The sequence below is a fragment of the Osmerus eperlanus genome, chromosome 4, assembly GCF_963692335.1.
Source record: "Osmerus eperlanus chromosome 4, fOsmEpe2.1, whole genome shotgun sequence".
NCBI classification, from domain to species: Eukaryota; Metazoa; Chordata; class Actinopteri; order Osmeriformes; family Osmeridae; genus Osmerus; species Osmerus eperlanus.
In genome coordinates this window covers 12,534,236-12,560,563 of record NC_085021.1, presented here as the reverse complement: position 1 = coordinate 12,560,563, position 26,328 = coordinate 12,534,236, and the positions used below count along the sequence as shown (strand labels likewise).

General features: G+C 44.4%; 1 protein-coding gene across 2 annotated transcripts in view; it reads right to left on the bottom strand.

The window, feature by feature from the left end:
• The window catches only part of slc12a5b (solute carrier family 12 member 5b), a 47,093-nt gene extending 21,884 nt beyond the window's left edge, over positions 1 to 25,209 (bottom strand). For both annotated transcript variants that reach the window (XM_062459158.1, XM_062459159.1), the window contains exons 1-2: positions 24,944 to 25,209; positions 2,091 to 2,194 (exon numbers count right to left, since the gene is read on the bottom strand). In XM_062459158.1, the coding sequence (XP_062315142.1) occupies positions 2,091 to 2,194; positions 24,944 to 24,998 (159 nt within the window). In that variant the 5' untranslated portion in view covers positions 24,999 to 25,209. The remainder of the gene's footprint in view (positions 1 to 2,090; positions 2,195 to 24,943) is intronic.
• Between the last annotated feature and the right edge of the window lie 1,119 nt (positions 25,210 to 26,328).

Below are 26,328 nucleotides of genomic sequence, written 5' to 3'. Positions count from 1 at the left end.
TAACTGTTAGTTAAGGCTTTTGCGTGACCTAATCTAAAGTGTGAACTATTTATGCCTTATTAAGCATTTATAGAAAGACTATAGGCCTATAGATGTTGTGTTTTTGTTTTTTAGAAGAAATAGCTGTTAATTTATTTACCTGGGTAATAAAATAGTATTTTATTTCCATTAAGAAGCAATACAGTAGAATTGGTATAAAAGTTGGTTACCCGAAGCTGTATTTTATTTTCCAAAAATGGCTGTAATAAACTGCAAATGTTTAGCTATTCCTCGACAGGTCTGCAAACGCCTTTGAAAGCAGAGATTTGTTAAAACGTTTGTTAACCGAGATCGTAGGTCGAGGTTTACAAACAAATCGTTTTAACAAATTGAGGCGACAAAGCGTTTGCTGACCTGTCGAAGAGTAAACATTTGGTTTCTTATATACTAGCTACAACAATATGTGGGAAGATCCCAAATCAAACACGGCGAATCTGGAGCAGACGCCATCTTGTCAAAGCAATCAGCTGCACTTGTACTGGTGACGTCACTACATCTCCAAGGCAACATATCAACAACTCTTTTGTGAACGTCTTCTGAACCAATAAGAACAGCATATTGGTTCAATTGCAACAACAGTACGAGCGTTCTGATTGGCTAATGGGTAGTCATGCCAGCCGCGTATTAAGTCTTTATATATATCTATGCGCGTATTGACCTCATCTGCGGTCTGATACGTATTCTTATTGCCCTCCGCTGATGTCATCTTCAAAATGAGCGAGATCGAGGAGTTTTACTATCCAGATGACAATGAAGACATCAACAGCGACGAGGACATTCTTAACTTTCTAAAAGAGCAGAAAAGTGTGAACACAAAGAGATAAACGACAAGCGCTAGGCAGATTGCTAGGTTTGGTTGCTCAGATTTCAGTTGGTTGCTAGGTGCTAACACCTGAAACACACCGTGAGAAGACGAGTAGAGCTGAACAAAACTACATGTTTTAAATGAAAAGAGCTAAAAATGCCATATAATAAACAACTTACTAACCTCGACCGTTCAGTCATGCCGGGAAATATCAAAATGAGGTTTTAACGTATCGACCGCTGTCACTCTCGGCTAGTAGAGCTAAGTAGTTAGTAAGACACATGCCTGTCATTACTTCAATAAAATAGTCATTTTGTGTATCACATTGTGTTGTGTCTGTTTCCTTTTGAGAAACGTATGTTCAGCCTTTGTGAATGTGAGGTTCGAGAATGGACAAGAATACCTTAATAAATAACTTATAAATGTTTAATAAGGCAGAGATAGTTCACACTTTAGATTAGGTCACGCAAAAGCCTTAACTAACAGTTAGTAAATGCTTTATAACTTGCATTACTAATCACAAGTTGCATCATTAGTAAGTGTTTATAAAATAGTTGTTACATACCTTTGTGAATGTGAAGTTTGAGAATGGACAAGAATACCTTAATAAATAACACAAAAGCCTTAACTAACAGTTAGTAAATGCTTTATAACTTGCATTACTAATCACAAGTTGCATCATTAGTAAGTGTTTATAAAATAGTTGTTAAGACATCTGCTAAGTATTAGTGTACATCATGTATTCGACTTGGCGTACATTAATTAAAGACATAAGTTAATATGTTGTTAGTTATTTACTCATGCTTTGTAAAGGTAATGTAAATGGTTTGTTCACCATTTGCTAATGCTTTCTATACCAGCTCATGTACCATTAACAGATTATAAACTACTGGTTTGCAACTATATTAACAAGCTGTCTATAAAGTATGGTAATGCAGTTATCAAACACCTTATGAATTGTATTATGAATCAAATCCATAATGTTTAACAGTGTTTATTAATTATTAACATAGCATTTAATAATAAGCTTATTAACTATTTAATAATGTATTGTTAATGTTTCAAAATGTTTTATAAAGGGTTAACTACCTATTAGTTAACACTTTGTAAATGCCAAAAAGCGTTGACTTATTATAAAGTGTTACCCAGAATTGAATATGCTGTCTGACGCACTACATGTAGCACGTGTACCATAAATGCAGTCCCTTCATGAAGTGTGTTCCAGTATGGATAATGTATATCTGACCTCAAAAAGAGCCATGTTCTTGCCATCATACTGCTGGCTCTTCTCCACATCACTGGTGCTGCTGCTGTTGATGAAGGGACTGCTCTCCTTGGGATTTCCATCACCTGCAGCACACACACACACAACACGGGTTTAATATGCTTGTAGTCTTCTCTCTGAAAGAGAAATCCCATTGTTTCAACAGGGAAGTAAAATGATTAGGTCTCCATGAATATGAATGGGTTGTTTGTTAATAAATGATGTTAGCTTCGTGAAATTATTCATCATTCAGGATTTAATTATGAAGCACACATGGGGTATTCACACGAGCCCTGAAACAGTCTATTTAGATAGAACTGGACACAGACTGTTGGTGAGTGCTCGTGCTGTGACTGCAAAAGTTGACCAGAGACAGAGAATGATGTGTATTCATCATCTTCATGTTTATTTACAAAGCTCACACTGGAAACTTCCTACAGAAAGTCAAATATTAGAGAGTTCAGGATTCCAAAGTACATAGTAGTGAACTTTAAAGAAGGGAAGACAGTCGTTTGCACGCACCCAAACATGCTTGTGCAAACACACACACAAACCCCTCTCTTGCTCCTCTACTGCTCCAATCAATCCTTTCTGGATGGTCTGGGCTGTATCCCCTCCAGTCTGGCCTGGGGGTGTGATGGTGTCCCCTGCCTTGCTCCCGTCTTCCTACCTGACACACACTATGTGCGCACAGACTATTTTTAGCCTGGCGTGGTGGCAGATAGGGGCACTGGCTGCCTCCCTTCCCCTGCACGTCCCTGGAGAAACCCTCCTCAGACAGCAGTAGAGGAATACTAAAGACTCACTGCAGTGCATCACAGCCAAGCTGCTACCAGCAGCCACAAGCCTCCACACAGGCCAGGCCAGCATACAGAACTCACCCTGTAGAGAACCAGCCCATACTCAAACCTTACCAGCTGATGGCTTAAAGTCTAAAACATCTTTCTAAAACTGAATCAATAACCCCTCCATCCCACCTCCAAGAAAAGAACCGACCAGAGTGTGGGATGAAGAGACAACTTAGGGCAGAGTGTGTTCATGGAGACAGTGAACAATTCTTAAAAGATTATGGTTCATCTTATTAATATTTGTATGGATTTTTCCACACTGAAATAATAAACTTGCTATCTATATGCGCAAATGGTAAACCAAGATGTTTTGGTGTCAGTGAAGTATTCCTCCTATAATCTTTGGTTTGCTTTTTGTGATGTTTATTTTATTGCTATTTTGGACTCAGATGAAACAGGTATCTGCATGGCCGTGCTGTGTAGCCTGGTTAGACATTCCTTTATTCAGCTGTATGTAACTTCCCACTGTGTCTGTGAAATTCAACACAGCATCATATGGTTTTCAATGATCAAAGTCTCACATACTGTTGACGAGCATTCCCACAGCAGTAAACCATCCATGACTACAATCTTAACTGAACCATATCGTAGCATCATATGTTGCATTATACAAAGTACTACCATCTGTACCTCCTACTTGGCATCCATACTGCATCTCTATGAAGTGACTATTGATTCCTTTCTTCCCCTCAAATGGATGTCACAGCATGAGACAAGGGACCAATAAAAAGCATTCCAGAAGGAGTGCTCTATGTCATTAAACATTATTAGTGAACATGGCCATACATAGTACCCATCAGTATGCTGTTCACTGTGAGCTCATATTGACCTGTTCCAGAGCAGGTTCTCCTTCATCAGGTGTTCTCCACCCACATGCATATTGGAAATGTAATGTGTTTTTTCATTGTACTCTAGGCTCTAATTTGCATTCATATTGAACAACACATTAAACTCAACATTGTTTGTTGTAAATCACAGAACTTCTAAATGAAATACATTGTGTTATAGCTGACGAAATTACACGTTGTGCAGTTCCCCTACATGTGCTTTTTCTGTGTGTGTGTGTGTGTGTATGTGTTTGTGCAAACTATATTGACTTGACCTCTCTTGAATTTACATACACCCTCTTTGTCCTCTACCTGCTGTATTGATCAGTCAGGAGAAGGACATTCAGACACTTTGGTTGTGAACCTACTGACTCCCTCCCTCCCTCCCTCCCTCCCTCCCTCCCTCCCTCCCTCCCTCCCTCCCTCCCTCCCTCCCTCCCTCCCTCCCTCCCTCCCTCCCTCCCTCCCTCTCTCTCTCTCTGGCTCAGTTGTCCCTCTCTACTGCTGTCAGCCCTGTGTCTCACCATGCACCTCCACCAATAGCAGGAGAGCAGAGGGGTAGATAGCTACTGTAGGACATGGGGAGGGTATAGATCCCATTTACGGCAAGGATAAGGTAATTAGGTGAGGAAGGGAGGGAGGAAGAGAGAAGGTGTGTGTATGTGTATGTCCTTTTTAGTGACCTTCACATTACAAATGCCCGCTTAGTGATGAGGCTCCTTAGACCATGTTGGCCTGCCTTCCTGTGGTCCAACAAGCCAGCGACTCTCTAATAGTCCACTGTACACAACAGTCTGTGTGCCACACAGATCAATGGAGTTTATCTTGCACGTCAATTACATCAATACTTATAGGAATGACAAGAAATAAAAATGAAATCCATTAGTATAACCATCTACCATAAGTATAGGTCTGACATGACAATCACAGTTAAGAAATCAAGCTGTCAGTCAAATACAGTGAGATTAGTCATCCTGATAGTTCCTGTGTAATTGGTGAACAAAACAACATCTTGGTCCCCGAGGTGTTTTTAAACAGTGATATACTAGCTGCAGTACCTGACTGAAAGAGCCAAAACACTTGTTGGGAGAGTGCCAGGCAGTGAAGAGCCAAAGCCCTGGAATAGATCGGCTGGAGAGAAAAGGAGCTGGTGGATAGGACAAGGATACCTCAGGGTCCTCTCTCTCTCTCTCTCTCTCTCTCTCTCTCTCTCTCTCTCTCTCTCTCTCTCTCTCTCTCTCTCTCTCTCTCTCTCTCTCTCTCTCTCTCTCTCTCTCTCTCTCATAACACTACAGCTGTCTCTGTTTGGTCTGTGTGAAGAGATACTGCAACTTCTCCTGACCATATCCACTATTCATTACAATCAAATGACCAGAGGCAACTCCTAGGAGAGAAAACACTAGCCTAAGATAGAGGAACTGTCTCTAGCCAGCTTTAATACAGCCTTGGATTGGCAAACACTAACAATGTTGTTTATCTGGGAGGAAGAAGCAGCCTAGCTATCAATGTTTTGTCTGACGGCATCCTTCAGCAAGACCTTCCTCACTGTTTAACATTCAAAACAGTGTACAGAGCAAAACGGACATGATCCATCGGCAAAATCACCCCTCTTCATTATGTTTCCTCAGCATTCTCACAGCTAAATTAAGCCTGGAAATGATGGATCCAGAGACGCAAAGCAAATGTCATACATATACATGAGCTACTGTTGGGGCTGGCAGACGGTCCAGGCATTTCATACATTAGCCTACAGATGGAGCATGTGCAGACGGTGGAGCGGGCACTTGAAACACCCCGAGAAAGATCAAAAGAGGGGAACTCCTCTGCATGTCCAGAACATCGGAAAGCGAGTGTTTCCATAGCTATTCTCAGTGCAATGACAGGAAGAAGCCAGAGTGTTGCGTCACTGACTGGGGGCTGTGTCTCGCAGACTCAGTCCACTGCACCAAACACAGCAACGTCTGCTGTGATTAACTCTAAAAAGAACATGCCGTGCCTAACCTCTCCTGCACCATATTCGAGCTAGGGATAACCTATTCAGGAAATAACTGAATATATAAGTTGGTGTCTCTGGTGTCTTCCTCACCCTCCCTCTAACTTCCTCGAGATGCTAAACATCACCCTGACATATGTGTGTGTGTGTGTGTGTGTGTGTGTGTGTGGGCGGTGGGACCACAGGATAGGTCCAGTTGAGGAAACATTTGACATACTTGAATACCACAAGAAATGAATGTGTGTGACTTTTCAAAATGGTGTAAATTCTCTATTAGCACCTCAGTGGGTATTCCTTCTTATTCAGTTAATTGGGTTATTATGAACACTTAAAACTGCTGAGGAGCTGATGGTGCACAAACAAATGACCAAGAGAACATTGCAATCCAGCTCTCATGTCGTCAGTGTTACCTCCCAGGTCTCAGACCACAACGTTGAGCCTGACAGCTCAAAAAGAGCTGTCAGGCTGTAAAGGGGTAGGTCACTGGTAGACTTGGCCACTGGTTGAACCCAGCAGCTCACAGTCATGTTTCTCTTTCTGAAACAGCAATGGTATTATACTCTAATCTTAAAAGCAAGGAGAAACAGTCAAAGCCAGCCAGCCAAATAGCTTTAACGCAGCACGTAATCCTTTGAAACTTGGAACATTTCCCTAAAGACGCATTACCTGTCAAATTGGATTAGAAAACATTTCAATTTGATGTAGTTTGGGGTTGCAGTGGGGATTAGAGCATTTATTTGCATTATTGGGCATACACTCTATCCATACTTGAATCCAATGCTCCTTTAGCCAATACTACTCAGCAGCTACATCGAGACACTATCTGAAAAAACCTGTATGGCAAATTCGTTAGTTCACAGTCATGACGCAGTTCATTATAGCTAATTAGTGTGTGTTTACTACATTTACATTTAGTCATTTAGCAGACGCTCTTATCCAGAGCGACTTACAGTAAGTACAGGGACATTCCCCCGAGGCAAGTAGGGTGAAGTGCCTTGCCCAAGGACACAACGTCAGTTGGCATGACCGGGAATCGAACTGGCAACCATCGGATTACTAGCCCGATTCCCTCACCACTCAGCCACCTGACTCCCCTTCTAATGACTGACACCTCTAAATTCAACCTTCTTGTCCTGCTTTCTACCTTCCCGCTGTGCCCCCTTCCCCTCCAGCAGACACACACTCCTGACATCAGCCACAACTCGATGGATCCTTATCTCCCTCAGGCCCAAATCATGGTGTGCTCAAACTGAGACCAGACAGACACTTGATTGATTACTCTCATTACCTAGTGATTGCCAAACACCTGAGGATTTGCAGGACATTGCACTTCAAATCCATTTTTAAAACTTGGCTTGCATCTGTACAACATGTTTGTGTGTGCATTTGTGTGTGTGTGTATGGTTATACGTGTGCATGGGACAGAAAAAGCAAAAGAGTGAGAGAGTGAGAGAGAGAGAGAGAGACAGAAAAGGGGGGAGGGGGATATATCTCCCTCAGTGCCATCTCATGAGCACTTTGAGCCAAAGTCTCAAAACATGAGCGTCATACACCAGAACATTTTCTAATCTTTGATTGGATGGCCAGGGGATGGGGGATAAGCTGCCCTTGAGGTCAGGCAGACAAGCATCCCAGTCCTCGGCTTTGGTTAACCCTTGTGTTATCTTCGGGTCATTCTGACCCATCAGTCATTGTGACCCACCGTCGTATTGCGACAAATTTACCGCATACAAAGACAAAGTGAAGCATTTTCTTTTAACAGCTAGGCTGTCTCAGACCCCCCACATTGCAAAGGTTAAAAGAAAATTATTTTAATTTGTTTTTGTATTGGGTAAAATTGGGTAAACACAACGATGGTTCGTTATGAACCTTTGGGTCATGTGACCCGAAGGCAGCACGAGGGTTAACCTCCCACGAGGCTCTCCCAGAGCTGCACAGTTCCTCATCCAGCCCACGCGATCCCAGTACTCTAAAACATGTCGACGCTCTCACTTCTCACGTAATGAAGCCAGCTGTCAATGTTGATAAATTAACAGTGACGTATTGTCGCTGCAGCCCTGAGATATTACCCCTGGAACTCAATTAAACTCAACTAAATCTCCTGTATTACACAGTACCCTGGTAAAACAGCAACACAGGCTATATTTATTTTCTGACCCAAGAGGTTATGGGAGCAGACTCACCAGAGGTGTGCAAAAACACCAGAGAGTAAAGCCTTCAGAGAGATCGGCCCATCGACCTTGCTTTTCTGTTCAATAAAGGTTAGAGATAGCCTAGAGGTCATATTGTACAGTGCATGAATTTCAAGAAAATAATCCATAGGATGTTATCTGCAATGCATCCCTCAACTCCTGTCATTCTCTCCTCTCTCTGAAGAATTTGGGAACATGAACCTTTCTTTTTGACCTTACAGCCATACAAGGGGGCATGTAGGTCAATGAGTGATACTTCTGGACAGGTTTATTACCATTATGGAAACAATGTTCTGCCTTCAACCTAAAGTCATAGATGATCAGAATGTTTGAGGTGCTGGCTCATGTCCATCTGGATTGGACATGACATACTGTATCTAGCTAGCAGCGAGGTTCACTGAACAACAGGAAGAAAGAGAAAGAAGACTTTATTAGGAGCGACAAGGTCAGATTTTGAGTCTGTCTCAGGAATACGCATCTTTCTCTATGCAAGTACCCCCCAATTAGACAGTTTTCTCTCCTGTCAGTGGGCCACCTGCTCAGAGGGCCCAGGTCAGGCCTTGCTGCTGCTTATCTGTGGAGATCAGGTGTGTGGAGCCTCACAGAGAACCCTGCCTGTCTCCTTCTAATGACTGACACCTCTAAATTCAACCTTCTTGTCCTGCTTTCTACCTTCCCGCTGTGCCCCCTTCCCCTCCAGCAGACACACACTCCTGACATCAGCCACAACTCGATGGATCCTTATCTCCCTCAGGCCCAAATCATGGTGTGTTCAAACTGAGACCAGACAGACACTGAGCCTGTTATTGATTATCTCATTGGCACAAACTGTAAATCAGAGGCATCTAAAATTCCAGAGTTAACCTCACAGCATTAGTTATGAAGACAACAGTGCCAATACAAATGGTGACTAATTGATTGCTTTGGCTGGAGGGCTCAAACACTGAATAATTCATTTACAGACAAATTCTGTGCACTGAGTGGTAGATGTTTTTGAGCAAGACAACACAGTACAAGTAAGCAAGAAACCACAACCTCAGAAAGGTATTGCGTGCTGAATGCCAACTGCATGCACAGTTTTATATTTGTTTAATCGCATGCAGACCCCCCTGTTATCATCCAGTATTTCCCTTGCTGTGTGAGGGGGACCTGGGGGATGTCTCTGAAAGAATGGGCAAGTTTTCACATGGGCATATGGTGACCACTGGCTCAATGAGCAGACGCTCTGGGCGGATGATGTGGGGTGAGGACGGGGAGCTTGCTGACTGGATGAGGGGAAAAAATGAGGGGGAACAGACCAACGTCTGTGACAACTTCAACATCATCCTAAAGATTGTCTGAGGGAGAAATGAGAACCTGATCAGTCATCGAGAGATTAGCTTAGTTGGACATGGGCCAAGCAGCTGGTCAAACAATTAGGAGGGGGTTTGCTTTCATGGGAAGGGAAGCCTCGCTTACAGAAATGAATGCAACATACTACAGAACAAAACAGTGTCGATGCATCAAAGGTGCTGATAATCAGCACTGAGTCGATGCAAAACTCCCAGGCTTCCACCTGAGGGATTACCATCCATTGGCTGAATGAGCATTGTCTGTTTGTGGAGGTAATCTGGACGTGTGTAGACAGAACACAGAGCTACTGTAATCCCTGCCATCCTGCGGACTCATTTTATAGGTCAGACATCACAGGGAACTGAGAGGAAGAGAAGCCTCTGCTGACCCATATCAAGCCTGCCCATGGCATTCGCCTCAAAGATGTGTGATAGTCCATGTGCCTGTATGAATATATTAATGCATGAAAACACGGGCACACACATATGCACACACAAATGGACACCTCCACACACATATGCAAACAAATATTGGCACAGATCAAGACACAGATGAACAAATAAAACACACACTCTTCTGGATATCTCCAACACACAGGACAGGCAGCAACACACACGGAGGACTAAACCCCCCCTGGCCAGTCCACACACTGGCGCTAGCATCACCCCGAGAGAGGCTGAGGAAAAGGCCCACTGTACTCCTGCAGCTCAATGACTAGACTTATGAATTAGCATACACAGGGCTGGAGGTTAAGGGCTTAAAACTGCCGACAAAGGGTGTTAAACTCAGAATCTAAAATTGTACATGGTGCTGTCAGAGCCCACTGTTAACCCACTGGCAGAAAGTGTGAGCAAGGCCCCAGAGTTCATTAGCTGGCTGGATAAAACCCCTGTGCCTCTGTGGCCCAGCTGAGCTATGGCATTTAGGAGAGCGGGATGCTGCATGGCAGATAAGCTGCCATTTTCCTTACCACCTAATTGCCACTGCAGCCCTAAAATAATTGACTTGTCATCCTTGTGGCACATTTAAAGGCAACAGCATTATCATGTCTTGGTGATGTGTCCCTGTCAAGTTAATGATCTGGCAACAAAAAAAAGCCACTCTGCAAAAAATTAATCATGCCCACTTTTTTGTAGCAAAGCCACATCGCCATAAAATTAATCATGCAATCTGTTTTTAGAAGCCTCTCTCACTGTTTTTTCTCCCTTCTCTCTCAGACAGGGTAGCAGCGACCTGAGAACAAGACAGGTTACCCTCTGAGTGGACGCAAGGCCAAAGCTGGAGCTTGTACCCTTGATGTGACATGGTTATTACAAAATGGACAGTTTATACCGGCTTTTAAAAGCTTAATAAAATGCAGGCTCAAGGGGATTATCTAGCAGCTGCTGGAGGCCATAGTGGATGGCAGAAATTAACCTCTGCATGTGAAGTGACTCTTTACCTCAACAACCTCACTGTTACCTCTACCTGCAAAACGTCACATGACCATACTCTCCACACCAACTGTGGCTGGGAAATTCTACGTAATTCCTCCAAGTATGTCACTTAATCTGTTCTCTCAGAGCAGAGAATGATCCAGGGCTCTACCTCTAGTGTAGGGTCAGCAGAGCCTGTTGCCCTGCATGCCCCCTGCCTGCCCACCTGTCTGGCTCTCAGAGCTGCTGTTGCAGTGCTCCTCTGCTCATCATCCTCACCCTAGCCATCAGAGATGCCTCTGAAATGTAGCACACTCAGCCAGCACCGCATCCACTTGAAATGTCAAATGTGCCTTTCATTGCCAATTGTCATCAAAAAAGATTCACTGCTGTGTAAAAGAGTAAGCAGCCCGCAAGGCAGAGTGGAGGGAATACCAAGTGGAGGAATGACACTGCACTTTCTGTGTGAGAGGTAGAGGGGGACAGGAAGTCACTGCAGGAGAGCTGTCCTTGAAGTCACTGGAAGGTGAACTGTGATCAAGTCCAATTAGCAACATTGGGTTACCTACCCCTGCATGGCTGTAAGACACCAGACCTTGGTATGCACACCTCAGTGTGAGCTTTATGCTGGAGAGTTACCTACGGATGGTTCCCTTTATAAAGGCAAGTGGAGCATTTTTCACACAGTTAAATACCTATATCAAAACCATATGGCAGAAGAGAATATTGCCAACCATTACCAATTAAAACACCACGCATTGTTGGTTTTGTAATAAACCGTACTGTTAATCTTATAAATCATCTGCACATTGTTGCCTTTCATGATTGACTGAAATAGATCTGGTACACTGTAAAGCTGTCAGCTGAAATAGGTACTGCGTGCACACGGCCCTGAGGGGAACCCAGATTGTCCCAGAAATGAGATTATTAAACTGCCTCCACACCACCATTTGAGAATACCGAAGTCAATGGTACAGGTCAATCTTTCTGTGATCTCCTCCATCCCTTCCTATTCTGGAAGGTAACTGAGTGCTGGGGAGATAAGATGGTGCAGGGAAGATAAGATAAGGAGGGGGATGTGGTGGGAGGGTGACCCTATCTGATCCAAATGAAATTACAGCCCCTTGTTGTCTAAATTACAGCTATTGACAGGTTTTCAGGTATTAATGGAATCAGAGTTTGGTATGCAGGCTGGCACTGTTTTACTGGACTGAGAGGGCCAGTGTCTGGGTCCCTCCTGGTCCAGGACACTTTTATAATGGACAGTAATGTTTAACCTGGCACAGGGATAGAACTCTCAGCCTCTCTCTCTTCTCTCTCTCACCCACTTTCTGTACAGCAAGGAAACCTTCTTAATAAGTCTTCAAAAGGCTCTCAGTGTTGGAGTACCTATGTTTAAAAATTTCTGGGTGGAAAATGTTATGGTGGAGGAGAAGGGCTTCACAAATGGCATTCATAATATTGCAGAGCATGGTGCTATACTGCTGCCTGCCTCCTCCTCTTTGTGGAGTGTGAGAGCCCAGCTAAGCTGACTCCTCTAGTTCTTATATAACTGTCTTTCTCAGGATTCTCCCTCCGCCCAGGTATCCATCTGACAGCGGAGAGGATATAAATAAATCTGCCGACCGTCTTCAAAGTACGCCACAAGGAGGAGAAGAAAAGAGAGGAGAAGAGGTTGGAGGAGAAGGGAGGAGAAGAAAGAACAGGAGAAGAGGGGAAAGAAAAGAGGAGGGCACTGGAGAAAAGAAGCATCGCCAGAGTGAGAGTAGAAGAGAAGCGAGAGAGCATGTTCCATGTTGGAGTACAGAGGAAAAGAGGTGAAGTGACCCACATAGGGCAGTCTGGGCTCCTCTCCAGGGGGATGTCATCCGGACCAACTCATTCCTGGACCCAGCACCGACAGTTCACCTATCTCTGAATCCTCATGCTGCCTTTCAATAGATCAGGCATTTGGATCGAAAAGGGATTCTATTCTAGATGATCTGCCTTTGAATGCAGTTCTCACCAAGCAGAGACTGCAGAATCTTTGAAATAATGTTGCACCCTTGAACAAGTCTCTACACCTCCACAGCCTCCCTCTGGTGCAGAGCACAAACATGGCCTCCCTGGAGAATAGCACCAAGCTTCTGGTGACAATACTCAGGGGAGACGCCTCCTCACTGGAGCCTTGGCGATAATGAGAGCACTCTGTTCCTGTGTTTGTTACCGTGTTAGCAGACGGTGACAGGGTGAGGGGGGGGGGGGGGGTGAGGGGGACTGGCAGTCACAGACCTGTGGATGCAGCTAAGCAGGTCAGGCAATGTAGAAATATGATGTTTCCATAAATATTTTCAAGGTATATTGTTTTGCTGTGTCCATTCTATTGATTTGAATGCTAAGCTCTTTCTCTGCAGCTTGACCTATATAGTCGGGAGGAGAGGAGCCTGGCCGATGGTGCAGGCAGCTGCTCGGGCTACAGAATGAGCTCACACTGCAGAGGAAGGACACCAGACTGAGAATCCATACGCTCACAGCTTTATTCCTCTTTAAATCTGTGATCAGCCTGTGTGTTTGTGCCCCTCTGAACAGTTCAGCACAACAGTCACAGCATGTTGTATACACAGCATATGATAGTCGATCCCAGACAATAGTGATATCCTTCCAGAGTCCAGAATGTAGGTGATGCGTGAGAGGGAGGTAGATGAGGGGTAAATGGCACACGCACACACAGACACACACATACACACACACAGCTTTGTTGCTAAAGTGCAGCCCAGGGCTGAAGCTGAGTGGAGTCCTGTAGACAGGCTGCTTCCACTGAGCTTCAGACCGTCACACTCGCAACCTCTCTGTGAGGAAGACTAGAGGAGGGGGCTGATCTGTGGATGGCATATGTCTATGAGGCTGCTGTTCAGCTCCATGCTGAAGGTTACTCCTGGTTCACACAGGCAGAACATAAGCACACGGACGCTCCTCTAACTTCATCACACGGAAGTCATCCATCATGCAGTCCTGACACCACTTACATCGCAACACATGACATTACAGGAGCAATGCTTGGCTGTCAGTGAAACTACACTAGAAAAATCCCATCGTCAACCTAAATCTCAGACAGAACATCTGTGGTTGTGCGACAGCTTGTTCATGGATTCTTACAATTGAAGCATGGAATACAGTTTCACAAATGTAATGAAAAAAAAAAGATTCTGATGAAAACTGAGTCTGGACACCTTTTTGCAGGCTGGATGATAATCCTCTGTTTGTTAGTCCTAATCCTGCCCCTCTGGTCCCCAATGCATTGTAAAAAAAAAAGATTACAATTTTTCCTGTTTGGGCTTAGTCAATCCTAAACCTCAGCAGGCAGTGCTTCAAAGTCATGTCAAAGGGCAGGATGCAGGTTTCTACCCAAAGACCGAACAACTAAAACCATTATGACGTTTCTGAATTAGTTGATAAAAATACATCAATACAATATCTTATGAGAGTAAGGATTCTGTGTTTTGGCATGAATGTGGCTGATATATTCACCAACACGCCTGGATTGCTGGTTGCATCCCTGCAGCTCAGAAGGCCAGGGGCAGCAAACATGCAAGGGGCGATAGACCAGATTTGGTATGCTAAGCATAAATAGATTTTCATGTATGCATTTATGTTGATAACAGTTTGTCATTTCCACAGTGGTTGTGCATTTTAATGAATGTCATGGTTCTCTTTCTGTTCACTGTAAAAATGGCATTCAATTGTTTTCATAAATCTAATAACCACAGAGTGCTACTAATGCCCTATCTTTAGACTAGAGGCGTGTTTGAGCACCAACCACAATGACTGCACTACGGTTTTTCCCTTTACTCTATAAACTGGATCTTTGCTCCCTGAGGGAAGTTCATTTCAAGGTGTTGTTGTAAGAGGCTTATGACTAAGAAGAACACTAAAATGCTTTGAATTTAGGTTGGCCGGTGGAGCCCGACCACAGAGCTGAGAGAGAAGAGCTAGCCAGCAGACACGTGCCTGAGAGGAGACGTGCCTGCAATGCCAACCAGCCCAGAGACCCCCCGCACATTACAGCAGACCTCAGAGCCAAGATCAATGATGCATATGCTTAATCTCATCTGGTGACAATAACTGTGCCTTTATTTGTTTGTGGAAAAAAAGTGGGAAAGGCAGCAAGCACCAGCAGTGTCTGCTGGATGACTCAGATGGGCTTTTTGGAGGAAAACAATTGGGACCCCGAGGCCAGACGCGCCTGCCGGTATTATGCAAGCCTCTTTCCCTCCTCTTTCCCCCCTTCAGCTCCTTCCATCCCTCTCTTCAGGTGCACCTACTGCTATTGGTGCTTGGAGATGTGTGGCGTCCCCGTGAAGGTGTCTGTCATACAGTACCATACATGGGCATAAAGAGCGAGCGTCAGCCTTGAGCAGCTTCCTTGGGGCTGTTTCCCTATGATGTGTGGTTCAATGATCTGGCATCAATTATCCTCCAACACATGGTGCTGTTAGAGGAGTAGTGGACCCGACTGTGAGTGTGTGGAAGGGGAGGGTGTGTGTTTGTGTCTTTTCTCCTCTCCTGTCAGTATTTGGCCATTAGGATTATGTACTGTAGATACAAATATAGGCCTATAAACAGGCCCTGTCATGTCATAAACAAGGTTGTGAAAGTGAGAGTGACATGGAGAAGGGGAGGGGCAGGGTGTTAAATAAGAGCCAGAACAGAGAGAAACAGGAAGAGACAGAGAGCTGGAGTTGATGTGCTGATCAGTACATCACACCAGGGCTGGACAGAACTCGACCTTTCTCGCCCCCGGCACCCCAAAGGGATTTTCGCAAACATCCCCATTTAATCGACCACTATTTTCAATGTCGTCCTCTAATCTTCCTTAAGCAAGTATTCGATATTGAAGCACAGCTACCTGGCACCAATATTTTCAACCCTATTTTGTAAGATGCTCTACACTATATGTTCAACATTCCTAAAGCTGTCTCCTAGCTTTCCATTAGCACCCATGGGTTGTGTGGCATCTTCTCCCCTGCTACCTGTACTACAAACAGTCCCTCCTGTGGGCACAGCTGCCTTGTGTCACCCTCTCTCTCTCTCCCCTCTGATGATCAAAACCCCCAGCCAGCTCCTGAACCTCATTACCCAGTAAAAACATTTACCCAATGCTTTGATCACGCCACGCTGGCACATCATCAACCCGCGCCGTTGACATCCACAGCTAATCAGGCAAGAAGTCACAGCTGATAGGTGCCGCAGTAGCAGCTACGACGTAGCAGAACTGGAGCATTGTTCCCGTGCTTTGATGTTGTATTTTCTCCCCGGATGCCCCTCTGGCTGTGAAAATGACAGGATTTCACGGAGACTGAGTGCAAACATTGATGGCTCTCAGGTAAATATTTTACTAGTTTGGTAGGTTGGTGTGAGTTTGTACTACATTACTGGTACGCTGCGGGGAGGGCTGTCTGTCAATGGATATGAAACAGGTAACAAAGCTCTGTAACAATGCTGTAATCTACACAAGATACAGCTTCACACTCGATCCTCAACACCGACTCCATTACTGGATTACAACTATACATCCGCCTGTCTGTCCACCATAACTAGATCAAATACTGAATACCACTACTGTCTCGAAGAGTATATTTGAACATACATTTCTGTGAAGAAAAGGGGGCTCATGGCAAGCTGTAGTCTAGGAGGCAGCCATGTCGTGGAGGAGGCTGTGGACCTGATGTTCCCTGCTATGCCTCTGAAGATAGCTTCTGTGGTGTGACACACTGGAGCACTGGGATCTGGCAGGGAGAGGGAGAGTGACTAGGAGAGGGGGATTAGACAGAGCTATATTTCATAATCTTCAATCTTCGAGGGCTGGGTGGGAGAGAAAGCATCAGATGTATTGGCTTAGCAGAAAGATTAGTGCAATGTGCGGTTCTCCTTCTATCTTTTCATCCCTCGCTTTCTGTCTATCTCTCATCAGCATTGTATTAGTGGCCTCTAGACCTCTTCTGATTGTGGTCCCACATAAAATAGAATGCAGTTCTCGAGGGGTCTCAGTTAAGACAAGAGAAGTTCATGATGAGCTGAGTGCTGCACTCCTGCCGTTCTGATCCTGGGATCTCATTCAAAGAGCAGGGAGTTAACACAGCAACCACCAGGTCCAGGACAAGACAACACAGCTTTTGATTGCATCGACAGATAAGAGTGATCATCAATCAATACGGTACACAGCATCAAGATCCGCAATTTGTTAAGATGTTACACACTCCACGGCAGCCAATTTGAGGGTTTTATGTACTGGTACAACAGTGCTTCATGGTGATTGTTTTACAGTACGTAAAATAACTGGCTGACTAATGAATACTGATGAATGTCAACAAAATAAGGGGTGTTTTATGTTCTGGCCTAAATCTTCTTATCCTATCTATCTGTTTTAGTGCATACAACATCATCTATAATGTGACTTAGACATCCTGACATCTTTAATAGATGAAGGACACAGTCTAACATAATGACAATGGTTTAGAACCCAAGCAAGCCCAACTTCAACATAACTCCCTGCCTTGAAATTGGCCACCTAGGGATGCACAAATATCGGTCATCCCCGCCCCACCTTCCAAAGGGGCGGTCTGAGAACTTTAACCTGCATCAACATCACCACCATCATCGCTGTTACCAGCGATGGCCAGTGTCCTTTCCTTCACTCCAGCCACCAACAGCTGGCAATCGCAATTTAGCAAAGCCGTAAATCAACTGAGAATACATCAGTGGAATTACCAGGAAGCAGCGATATTAAATTCCTGTATATGGTATTAAGAGGAGGAGGACATTATATAATGCAATGCTCTTCTGCAATGACATAATACCCAACACGCGCCACAATTACATAATGACTGCTCGTCTCCATCACTACATCCTGCCATTGGATATACGAACCAGAAAAGGACTGAATGAAGGAGTAGTTGAGCAAAATATTTTTTTTTAAAACATGCACATTTCACAGAGGTATAAAACCATTCTCAAAAGGTTTCTGGGATTACAAAATTGTAAAAATGCTCTATCTACCTGAACAGTATATCACGTATTCTATATGTACAGTAGTTAAGCACATGTAGCTAGTCTCACTTTGGGAACAATCTGCACCATTTACCAACAGAGTTTAACAGAGCAGGGGCTTGTGGAGGTGTGAGAGCAGATGTCCGGTAGAATGGCCCAGGCACCCACCTGAGCCGGTCCTCCTCCTCTCGCTCTGTCTCCCTGCAGTCAAACTGCAATAGGGTCGTTCTGCATTAGCATATGGGCAATCACGCAAATTGATTCAGATCCAAACAGTGTTGGATGAGCTGACGACATCTGGCCAGCAGATTAGGCAATTTTAGAGGGAGAGCGAAAGGAAGAAAGAGAGAGACAGAGTGAGAGAGTGAGAGAGATGGAGAGAAAGAAAGAGCGAGACAGAAAGAGAGAGAGGGAGAGAGAGAGAGGCATCTGGTCAGGCCCACTAACCTTGAAGGGGAAATGTTTCATTTACTTCCATTAACCACTACGGTCCTAATACCTAACGCCAGCAGTCATCCATCATTTACCTTGAAGTGGCCAGAGGTGACATGTTGGGGAGCAATTTGGTTAAAGCAATTCTCCTGAAAGTAATCAATTTCAATACAGTGATGAATGATAAGGGGGTTATGTGCTCTGGGATTAAAGTAAGGGGTACTAGAGAGATATCAAATCACATCTGACATAAAAAATAATGCCAACATTTGCTGTAATACCACTGCCTGGGTTGTTGGACATGTTCACAATGCACTAAGTAGCACCATGAGGTCTGAGTGAGAGGGTCCATGGGAGGCGTTAAGTGGGTGACTACCCCACAGTGGGTTCTGTGGTCTGCGTTTACATATGGCAAGAATCCTATCTAGTCAACGCAGGCCCAACACAACACAGGATGGTCTGAACCATATGGCCCTGGAGCTCACTTTGCTCCAGTTAGACAAGGACAGGCAGGCAGACAGACAGACAGACAGACAGACAGGCAGGCAGGCAGGCAGGCAGGCAGGCAAACAGGCAGGCAGGCAGGCAGGCAGGCAGGCAGGCAGGCAGACAGGCAGGCAGGCAGGCAGGCAAACAGGCAGGCAGGCAGGCAAACAGGCAGGCAGGCAGGCAGGCCACCAGTACAGCTCCTGCAACACTGTCACTCACTGTTCTGTCATGCACTGGTGGTGCAATTTTGAATGTCTCACCAGCTCTACAACTTTCATGCACATAATATACATCAAGTACATCTGTTTGCATTGTAGGATCATAAGTACAGTATATCAAGTAGATCAAGATTAGTTGAAAGTACATTTATTGTTGAAGAGTAGGTACGATATGTCACCTGGATGACACATATGAATTAAACATATTTGAAAATGTATTGTTACTCTGGAAGTTTCAAATGTATCCTTTGCATTCCTGTCTCCTACACCCTCATCAGATAGAAAACCTTCATTTGAAAATTCACATTGTCAAGACATTGACTCAAGAGACAACGTCTTTGGATAGTCTGTCTGTACTATAGTCTGCTGCAAGAGGAACGGACATTTGGTTTGTTTGTGTTATGTTAACAGCCTTCTCTCTCTTTCCACCCATCATCACAGTCATAGCATAATACCCTGACAACTGACTGCATTTCCACTCAGACATGACAACGTTCCGCTGGCCCCAGAGGCTGTTACATAAGTGCCTCCCAGACTATCTACAGTATGTTGCCCTGGCTGGAGGGGAAAGTATTTGAGATATTCTCGTGGTCCATCTACAGTACCAGAAGAGAACACTTCCGTCAGTACAGCCTACCTTAAACCTTTCTCCTCGTTTGAGTCTGCTATCTTACCTTTTGGGGTCCATCATTATCCAGACCAGAACCAGTATTTCAAACCATTACTGTATTTGTTTCTGGGTATTAATGCTATTTCCTGTGAATAAATCCCAGATGTCTGGACCAAAATGCTCCTCAAAATGCCCTTATTCAACAATGCTATAGGCAGAACTGACAATGTGATTTGTGGCCATGATTGGAAAGGATTGATTGGGGTACAAGACCAGACTGTAATCTGGCAAAACCACTATTTCTGCATCCCTTTCAGACTCAGATTCTACTAATGGCATAAAGGAATTTATCGAGCTTTGATTATGATCTCAACAGGAGTCTTTAAAGGAGCTGTCAGCTGCAAGGCGAAAAACAGACATATCATTGATTACACATAAAAGGGTAAACAAACACAGAGTGTTGTGGAAGGGGGCAGCCATGGGGTATACACACACACTTTGTACATACAGCAGCAGCATAAACAATAATACATTATCAAATGACCAAATGAACAATGTGCATATAATGCGGAGTTATGTATGTTAGGTGTGTGTGTGAGAAAGAGAGAGAAAGACAAACAGGGAGACAGAGCATAAAAATAATCTGTATGTCCTTGTTCCAAGTACACTTTAAATATGACACTAATTGGTGTCTAAAAGTCTATAAGATCAATAGATATTCTAGAGGATTACTGTTTAGATTTTAGAGAAATGAGAAAGAGAAACACATGATATGGACTCCACTTGACAGTGGATGTGTAAATACTGGATAAAGATGGCTAACAGTTATTTGGAGAAAAAAGTCATGCTCCTACTGCTCCTGACTATATACTGTACCTCTCATGCTGAGAATAATTGATTTCTGCGGTGCTGTTTGCATGTTCTGCTATGTGGTTTGCTACACCTGAGTGATGAATCCATCCATTAGTAATGCATCCTTGAGCATGTTCAAAGGAGCAAGCATGTAAATGCATGCATTACATGACATAGAAAACAATTGTGCTTAAGCAACCTATGATTGTTGTTGCTAGGCAGAATTAGGGACATTATTGGGTTTAAAGCGGGGAGATAATTCACCAGGCAAGTACTTATTTGTAACAGAAAGGGAGTGCATTAAAGTGTTTCTGATGATCAAGCCTATTTCAGGGACCAAGCCCCTCTTCCCTCTCCTCACCTCAGCACCACTCCCATTGATAGCCTATTGATTAGGGCCAAACACGTCCATTTTCTTTGCTCCTTGGCAGAGTGGGGACTCGACAACCTCAGTTTTTCTTTGAAGCGTTGAGAAGAAGTTCAATTATTTTTGTTGTTAAGGTATCATAATAGAGAGGCATTGTAGAGGAGCCTAGCTTGTTTACTTACTATCCTTGTTCTGGGCTTGTTTTCATAAGTGTGTTCTCGTTCTGTCTGCCTCTGTGTACCCAATGATCACTCTCTGGCCTCCCCACGAGAGGACCTCAGACCCCGCCTCATTATTTTGCTCTGTGGCATAATGATGTATCTCAAATGACGGTTTGATAAACAAAAGGTCAGCTTCCACCTGTGAGCTCCTGTACGTCTGCTGTTAATGATAATTGTGATTCGGGACATGTCTCTGGGTTCCACTGAGCTCCAGAACCCTCACCGAGGGATCTCTCTCCAGTGTGTGTGCAGCTGAGGGCTATTCTGACTTCATTTTAAGATTCTGCATCTGCTTGCCCCCTTTCTGTCTCTCTCTGTCGATCTCGAAAGGCAGTTTCTGCTGATGTCTCGGTCAGTGTACAGAATGATAATCAAGATGTAATTATGTGGAATCCCACACAGATGAGAATGGAGCGTTATGCACTCAGACATAACCCAAGCATAGTTTAGGAAACAAACAAGGGTAGGAGTGGTTGAAGGAGTCTGTTTCTGTCTCTTGTTTTCCCTCTCTTTCTTTAAGCTACACGGTGTCTCTCTCTGTCTCACCCATGCTCTCCCCTCTCCATCTTACACCCGATACTTGCTGAACAATTGGAAGCATGTTTTTCACTGGCACCAGTGTATTTGCACGTTACCATTACACGCCCACTTGGCACCACAACACTGAGCGGTGACACAAACACTCAGGATAGGAAATTCTATTTTTCAACTCCACAGAAAACTGAATCATGGGGAGGCACGGCTGAGCAGTCCTCTTCCCCTACTGAGATAACAATCTGTCTGTCCATTTGACAGCAGGCCACGGCTTATTTATCAAGCGTATCAATTTCCATTTGTCTTGCCATTACACTCCTCTGCGCTGTCCACTTACTCCCTAGCAATTTCACAAACGTGTAAAATTAAACCCGTGTCATCTGATTTGGCCATACTCTCACTCACCCGCCTCTCCCTCCTGGGGCACATATTTGAGGCTCAATAGGGAGAAAAAAGACAAAGACAAGAATCTGAAGCCTACTGGTCACAGTCTCTCACCCTAACATCTCAGCTCTGAGATACAAAAGACAGAGTTTAGTCACAGAGAGGAAGAGAAAACAAAAACAATTTTCATCATTGCCAACACTACAATCCACCAGACTGAAGAACCGAAATACCCAGTGCTACAACTACTGTTGTAATGTTGAGTTATACATTAAAGCAACTGAGCAATTACCATTAAGTAGATGGCAGGCTCTGCTGCAGAATTGGAGCCTATATCATTTTTCATTCATTAAGCCATCAATCAAAAATGTATGAATGAATGAATAGATCTAGAGTTTATTACCAATTAGACATGGGCCACATTTATTAACCTTTGTATAAGAGAAAATGTATATATTCTATGTCTGTCTGTCTGTCTGTCTGTCTGTCTGTCTGTTCTTTCTCTGTCTGTCTATCTTCTATCTGTCTATCTATTTGGTTTCAATGATAATCTGGATGTCCAACTATTTCCTGACGGTGTGTCACACTGACACATACCGTCCTGCCATCTTCTCCTGAAACACTGACCCTTTGGCTGTGTGAGAGTCTCCACCATCACTTCTTACTCAGTGAGGAGAAAGACGAGTGTCTGAGTGTGTGTTTTAGTGATCTCAGCAGCACCAAGACACCGCAGCAAGAGGGCCAGTGTTCATTGCATCTCCAGTCAATAGACATACAGTAAGTCTTTCATGTTAATCCAATTTCTACCGTAATCCTGTAAAATGGCAAGCCTTGTGACAAATGCCAAGGCAGGCAGTCGATTCCAAATCTTCCTGCCAGAATCCTTCTCTCTTTATTCTCACACAGAGCAGGGTGTCTACTGTGACCTACACTGCACCCCACAGTTTACAACCTACAATAGCTGTGGAGGTGACTGTGGTATCTTAGTTGAAGCTGTGGTGGTATGCCAATTTAATCTCCATATTCCTCCTCTGTACAGCATACAGTACAGGCTCTGTGCCCATTCTATGCAGTAGAGGGTAATAACTCAACTTAAGACAATGACCAATGATAAGCCCAAAATGAGCCAAGACCACTGCACCACCAGGAGTGGAACGAGAGCCCAAGAAGACTACAGAATGAGCTCCACACATGCACACACACGCATGGGCACCCAAGCACACACACGCACATACGCTCACATTCTGTAAAGGTGCCCCCCCCCCACACACACCCCACACCCCTCATCCACAAACACACACACTCACAACAGAGAAAATTCTACAATTTTTTGAATCGGAGATTTGGAGTAAGCATTGTTAATAGAGTGGGGCACCAGCAGTGAGAGAACGCAATTCACACAGCGCTGTTTAGGCACCATGGACAGAGTCTAATCCCAGGACGTGTGCACCACTGCATGAAGAAGCACCCTGGGCCGAATCAGCAGTGCATACTCACACATAATGAGTCCACAAGACCAACTTCAGCACCATGGACAGAGGAAGAGACCGTGCCAGCACCAAGAGCAAATATGTGCGTCACTGTCTTCACACTGCAGTACTTACTGAACTAGAGGATTGCCTCATATTTGCACTGTGAAGTGAAAATGCAGAATATACTGGAATGTAGAAATAACAGCAGATTATTGCATTTAGGGAAATCCCTGTGATTCATAATTAATTTGTCTTATCAGCACATAATTAATCCTGCCTTACAGCTGTGCTGAATTTCAGAAAGAACTCACAAGCTTTCTCTCACACACACAAATACATACACACACCACAAATACACATTCAGTAAGTGTTTCATAAGAATGCAGTTTGGTTGCAACTTAATACTGCATGAATAAAAACATTTCATTTCCTTTAGTTCAATGTTAATCTGAACAAAGTGTGACAAATGTGACTACAAATACAAGTGTTCACACACACACACACACACACACACACACACAAACACACACACACACACACACACACACACACTAGCCAATATACAGTACCCTTGTGAATGGCTCATATTGCCCATGGGATGATGTTCTTGATGGGAAAAGACATCAGCATGAATGAGTTGTGTCGATCCCTGGAGTTTAATCTAAGCAGCTAAAGACAGGATTCCCTAGACGCTCTGCGGGGGCTGCACTCTGTTCACTCTAAGCCTTATTACATATCGTGGAGGATGGATGTATCACCCACAGGCTGAACCTCTGCATACCCATCGGAAGGAGTCAGAGGGATGGCTGAGTGGTGAGGGAGTCGGGCTAGTAATCTGAAGGTTGCCAGTTCGATTCCCAGCCGTGCAAAATGACGTTGTGTTCTTGGGCAAGCACTTCACCCTACTTGCTTCCCTGTACTTACTGTAAGTCGCTCTGGATAAGAGCGTCTGCTAAATGACTAAATGGAAATGGAAATGTAAGGAACTATTTCTGGGCTAGACTGCTCCGCCACTCACACTCAGGGGTCCAGGGGATGTCTGTCCTCTGACCATATTGACTCAACTTCAGAAAAAGCGGAGAGATTAGTAAACAGAGGAAATGGCCTGAACACTCAGCAAACAGATGGGGGTTGACAAATGCATCCCAAGGAGGTACCCTTGCCCAAACATCAGCCTGTCGGTGAAGCCAAGTGACAGAATCCCAAAGCAGACAGGTCCTCTACTGCATCAGGAGCAGGTCTATCTCTCTTCTCCCACTCAGGTCTATCTCTCTTCTCCTCTCTTCTCCCACTCACTCACTCCAACACCATTATCATTCCTGTCACAGCAACCTTGCAGTAAAAGCGTGAGCACAGCACACCAGGGGGAGAAGCAGTGAAATAGTGCGGGGTAACATTCCAGATCAAATCAGTGTCTTTCTCTCTCGCTGATATAAAACAAATTAATGAGGACGAACACACAGGTGGACAGACACCCCAACATAACTCACTGAACCCCCTACCTCCCGCCCTTTACAAAAACGTACCCGCACACACACACACACACACACACACACACACACACACGCTCCGTCCCACGCACCCACACCCCCTCACATCTCCATGACAGATTTCGTCACTCACCCTGGCTGTTGGGTCCCCCCTCTCCCTCCTCCGTGTCCGTCATGTTGTTTAGCATCCTCTCTTCCGCAGGGGGCTCCAGAGCTCCTCGCTGACGAGTGCTCTGTGGGCTGGAGCCACGGCAGGAATAATAGCACCAACGTCGAGAAGCGCTGTTTTATTTCTGCTGCTTCTTTCCTGTCCCTCTCAGGCTCAGCAAAAGAGCAGTGCAGAGAGGAGAGAGTCTTTGCCTCGGCAGATTTTTTCTCTCTCCCCCTCTCTCTCTCTCTCTCTCTTCCACTTCTTGTGGTCTTCTCCCTGGCGTGTTGCGTGATTATCTCTCTCTCTCTCTCTCTCTCTCTCTCTCTCTCTCTGTTCAGGAGGAGGTGGGGAGAGTGAGAGAGGCTGCAGGGTATAGTAGATGATGGAGCGCCTGTGAGCACGGTCTCGCACACACTCGCTCACACGCTCTCTCCCCCCTCTCTCCCCCCTCTCTCCCCCCTCTCTCTCTCTCTCTCTCTCTCTCTCTCTCTCTCTCTCTCTCTCTCTCTCTCTCTGTCTCTCTCTCTCACGCACAACACTGCTACGATCGGCCCCCAGTCAGTCTAAGCCTGATGACTAAATTCATCATGCATTCAGAAGGCATTACGTATCTCTCTCTCTATCTCTCTCTTTACCTCTTTCTAACTCACTCTCTCACACACATCACCATTCACCATCTCATCATGAGATGGGTAAAATAGAGAGGGAGGGAGAGATAGAAGGATAGAGAGAGAGAAAAAGGAGGAGATGGAGAGATGGAGAAAGAGGATGTGCATCTAATAACAGAGTGCTGCCTTCTGAGATTAAGGATCTTGTTTGATGTTCTTTTCAGATGCACGATAAGATTCCATTTCATTACTGCTTATTCATCCCTCCTTTGTTCAGTTTTTCCTGTTTCTCTCTTGTATTCATTTCTCTCTGGTAAAAGACAGTTATCTACAGTACGGCTGCAGGCTGCATTTCTGTAACACTCTGAGTTTAATTATTTGAAGCTGAATGCTTTTACTGTCCATGTGCAGTGATTGCAACAGGCCTTAAACAGTATCAAGGTCAAGCTGAGACATTTTCTTGGGTCACAAGAATTTACAATTATAATACAATCATAGAATATATCATTTTGATTTTTTTTTTACGGCTACAGGATATACAGTTATCTTTGAACTTAAACGTATTTAGAGGACATAAGCTCTGTCAGTTATCAGCTATACGCTCTGAAAAATTATGTATTCAATATGACCTCTGCAGAGCTGAAAGGGGGTTCTTGGTGTTCTGAATGGGAGAGCAGGAACACGAGCCAGATCGGAAGTTTAGAATTATATGGGGTCTACTTCATATTTCATACAAATAGTTTCTGGGTTTGGTGGTTG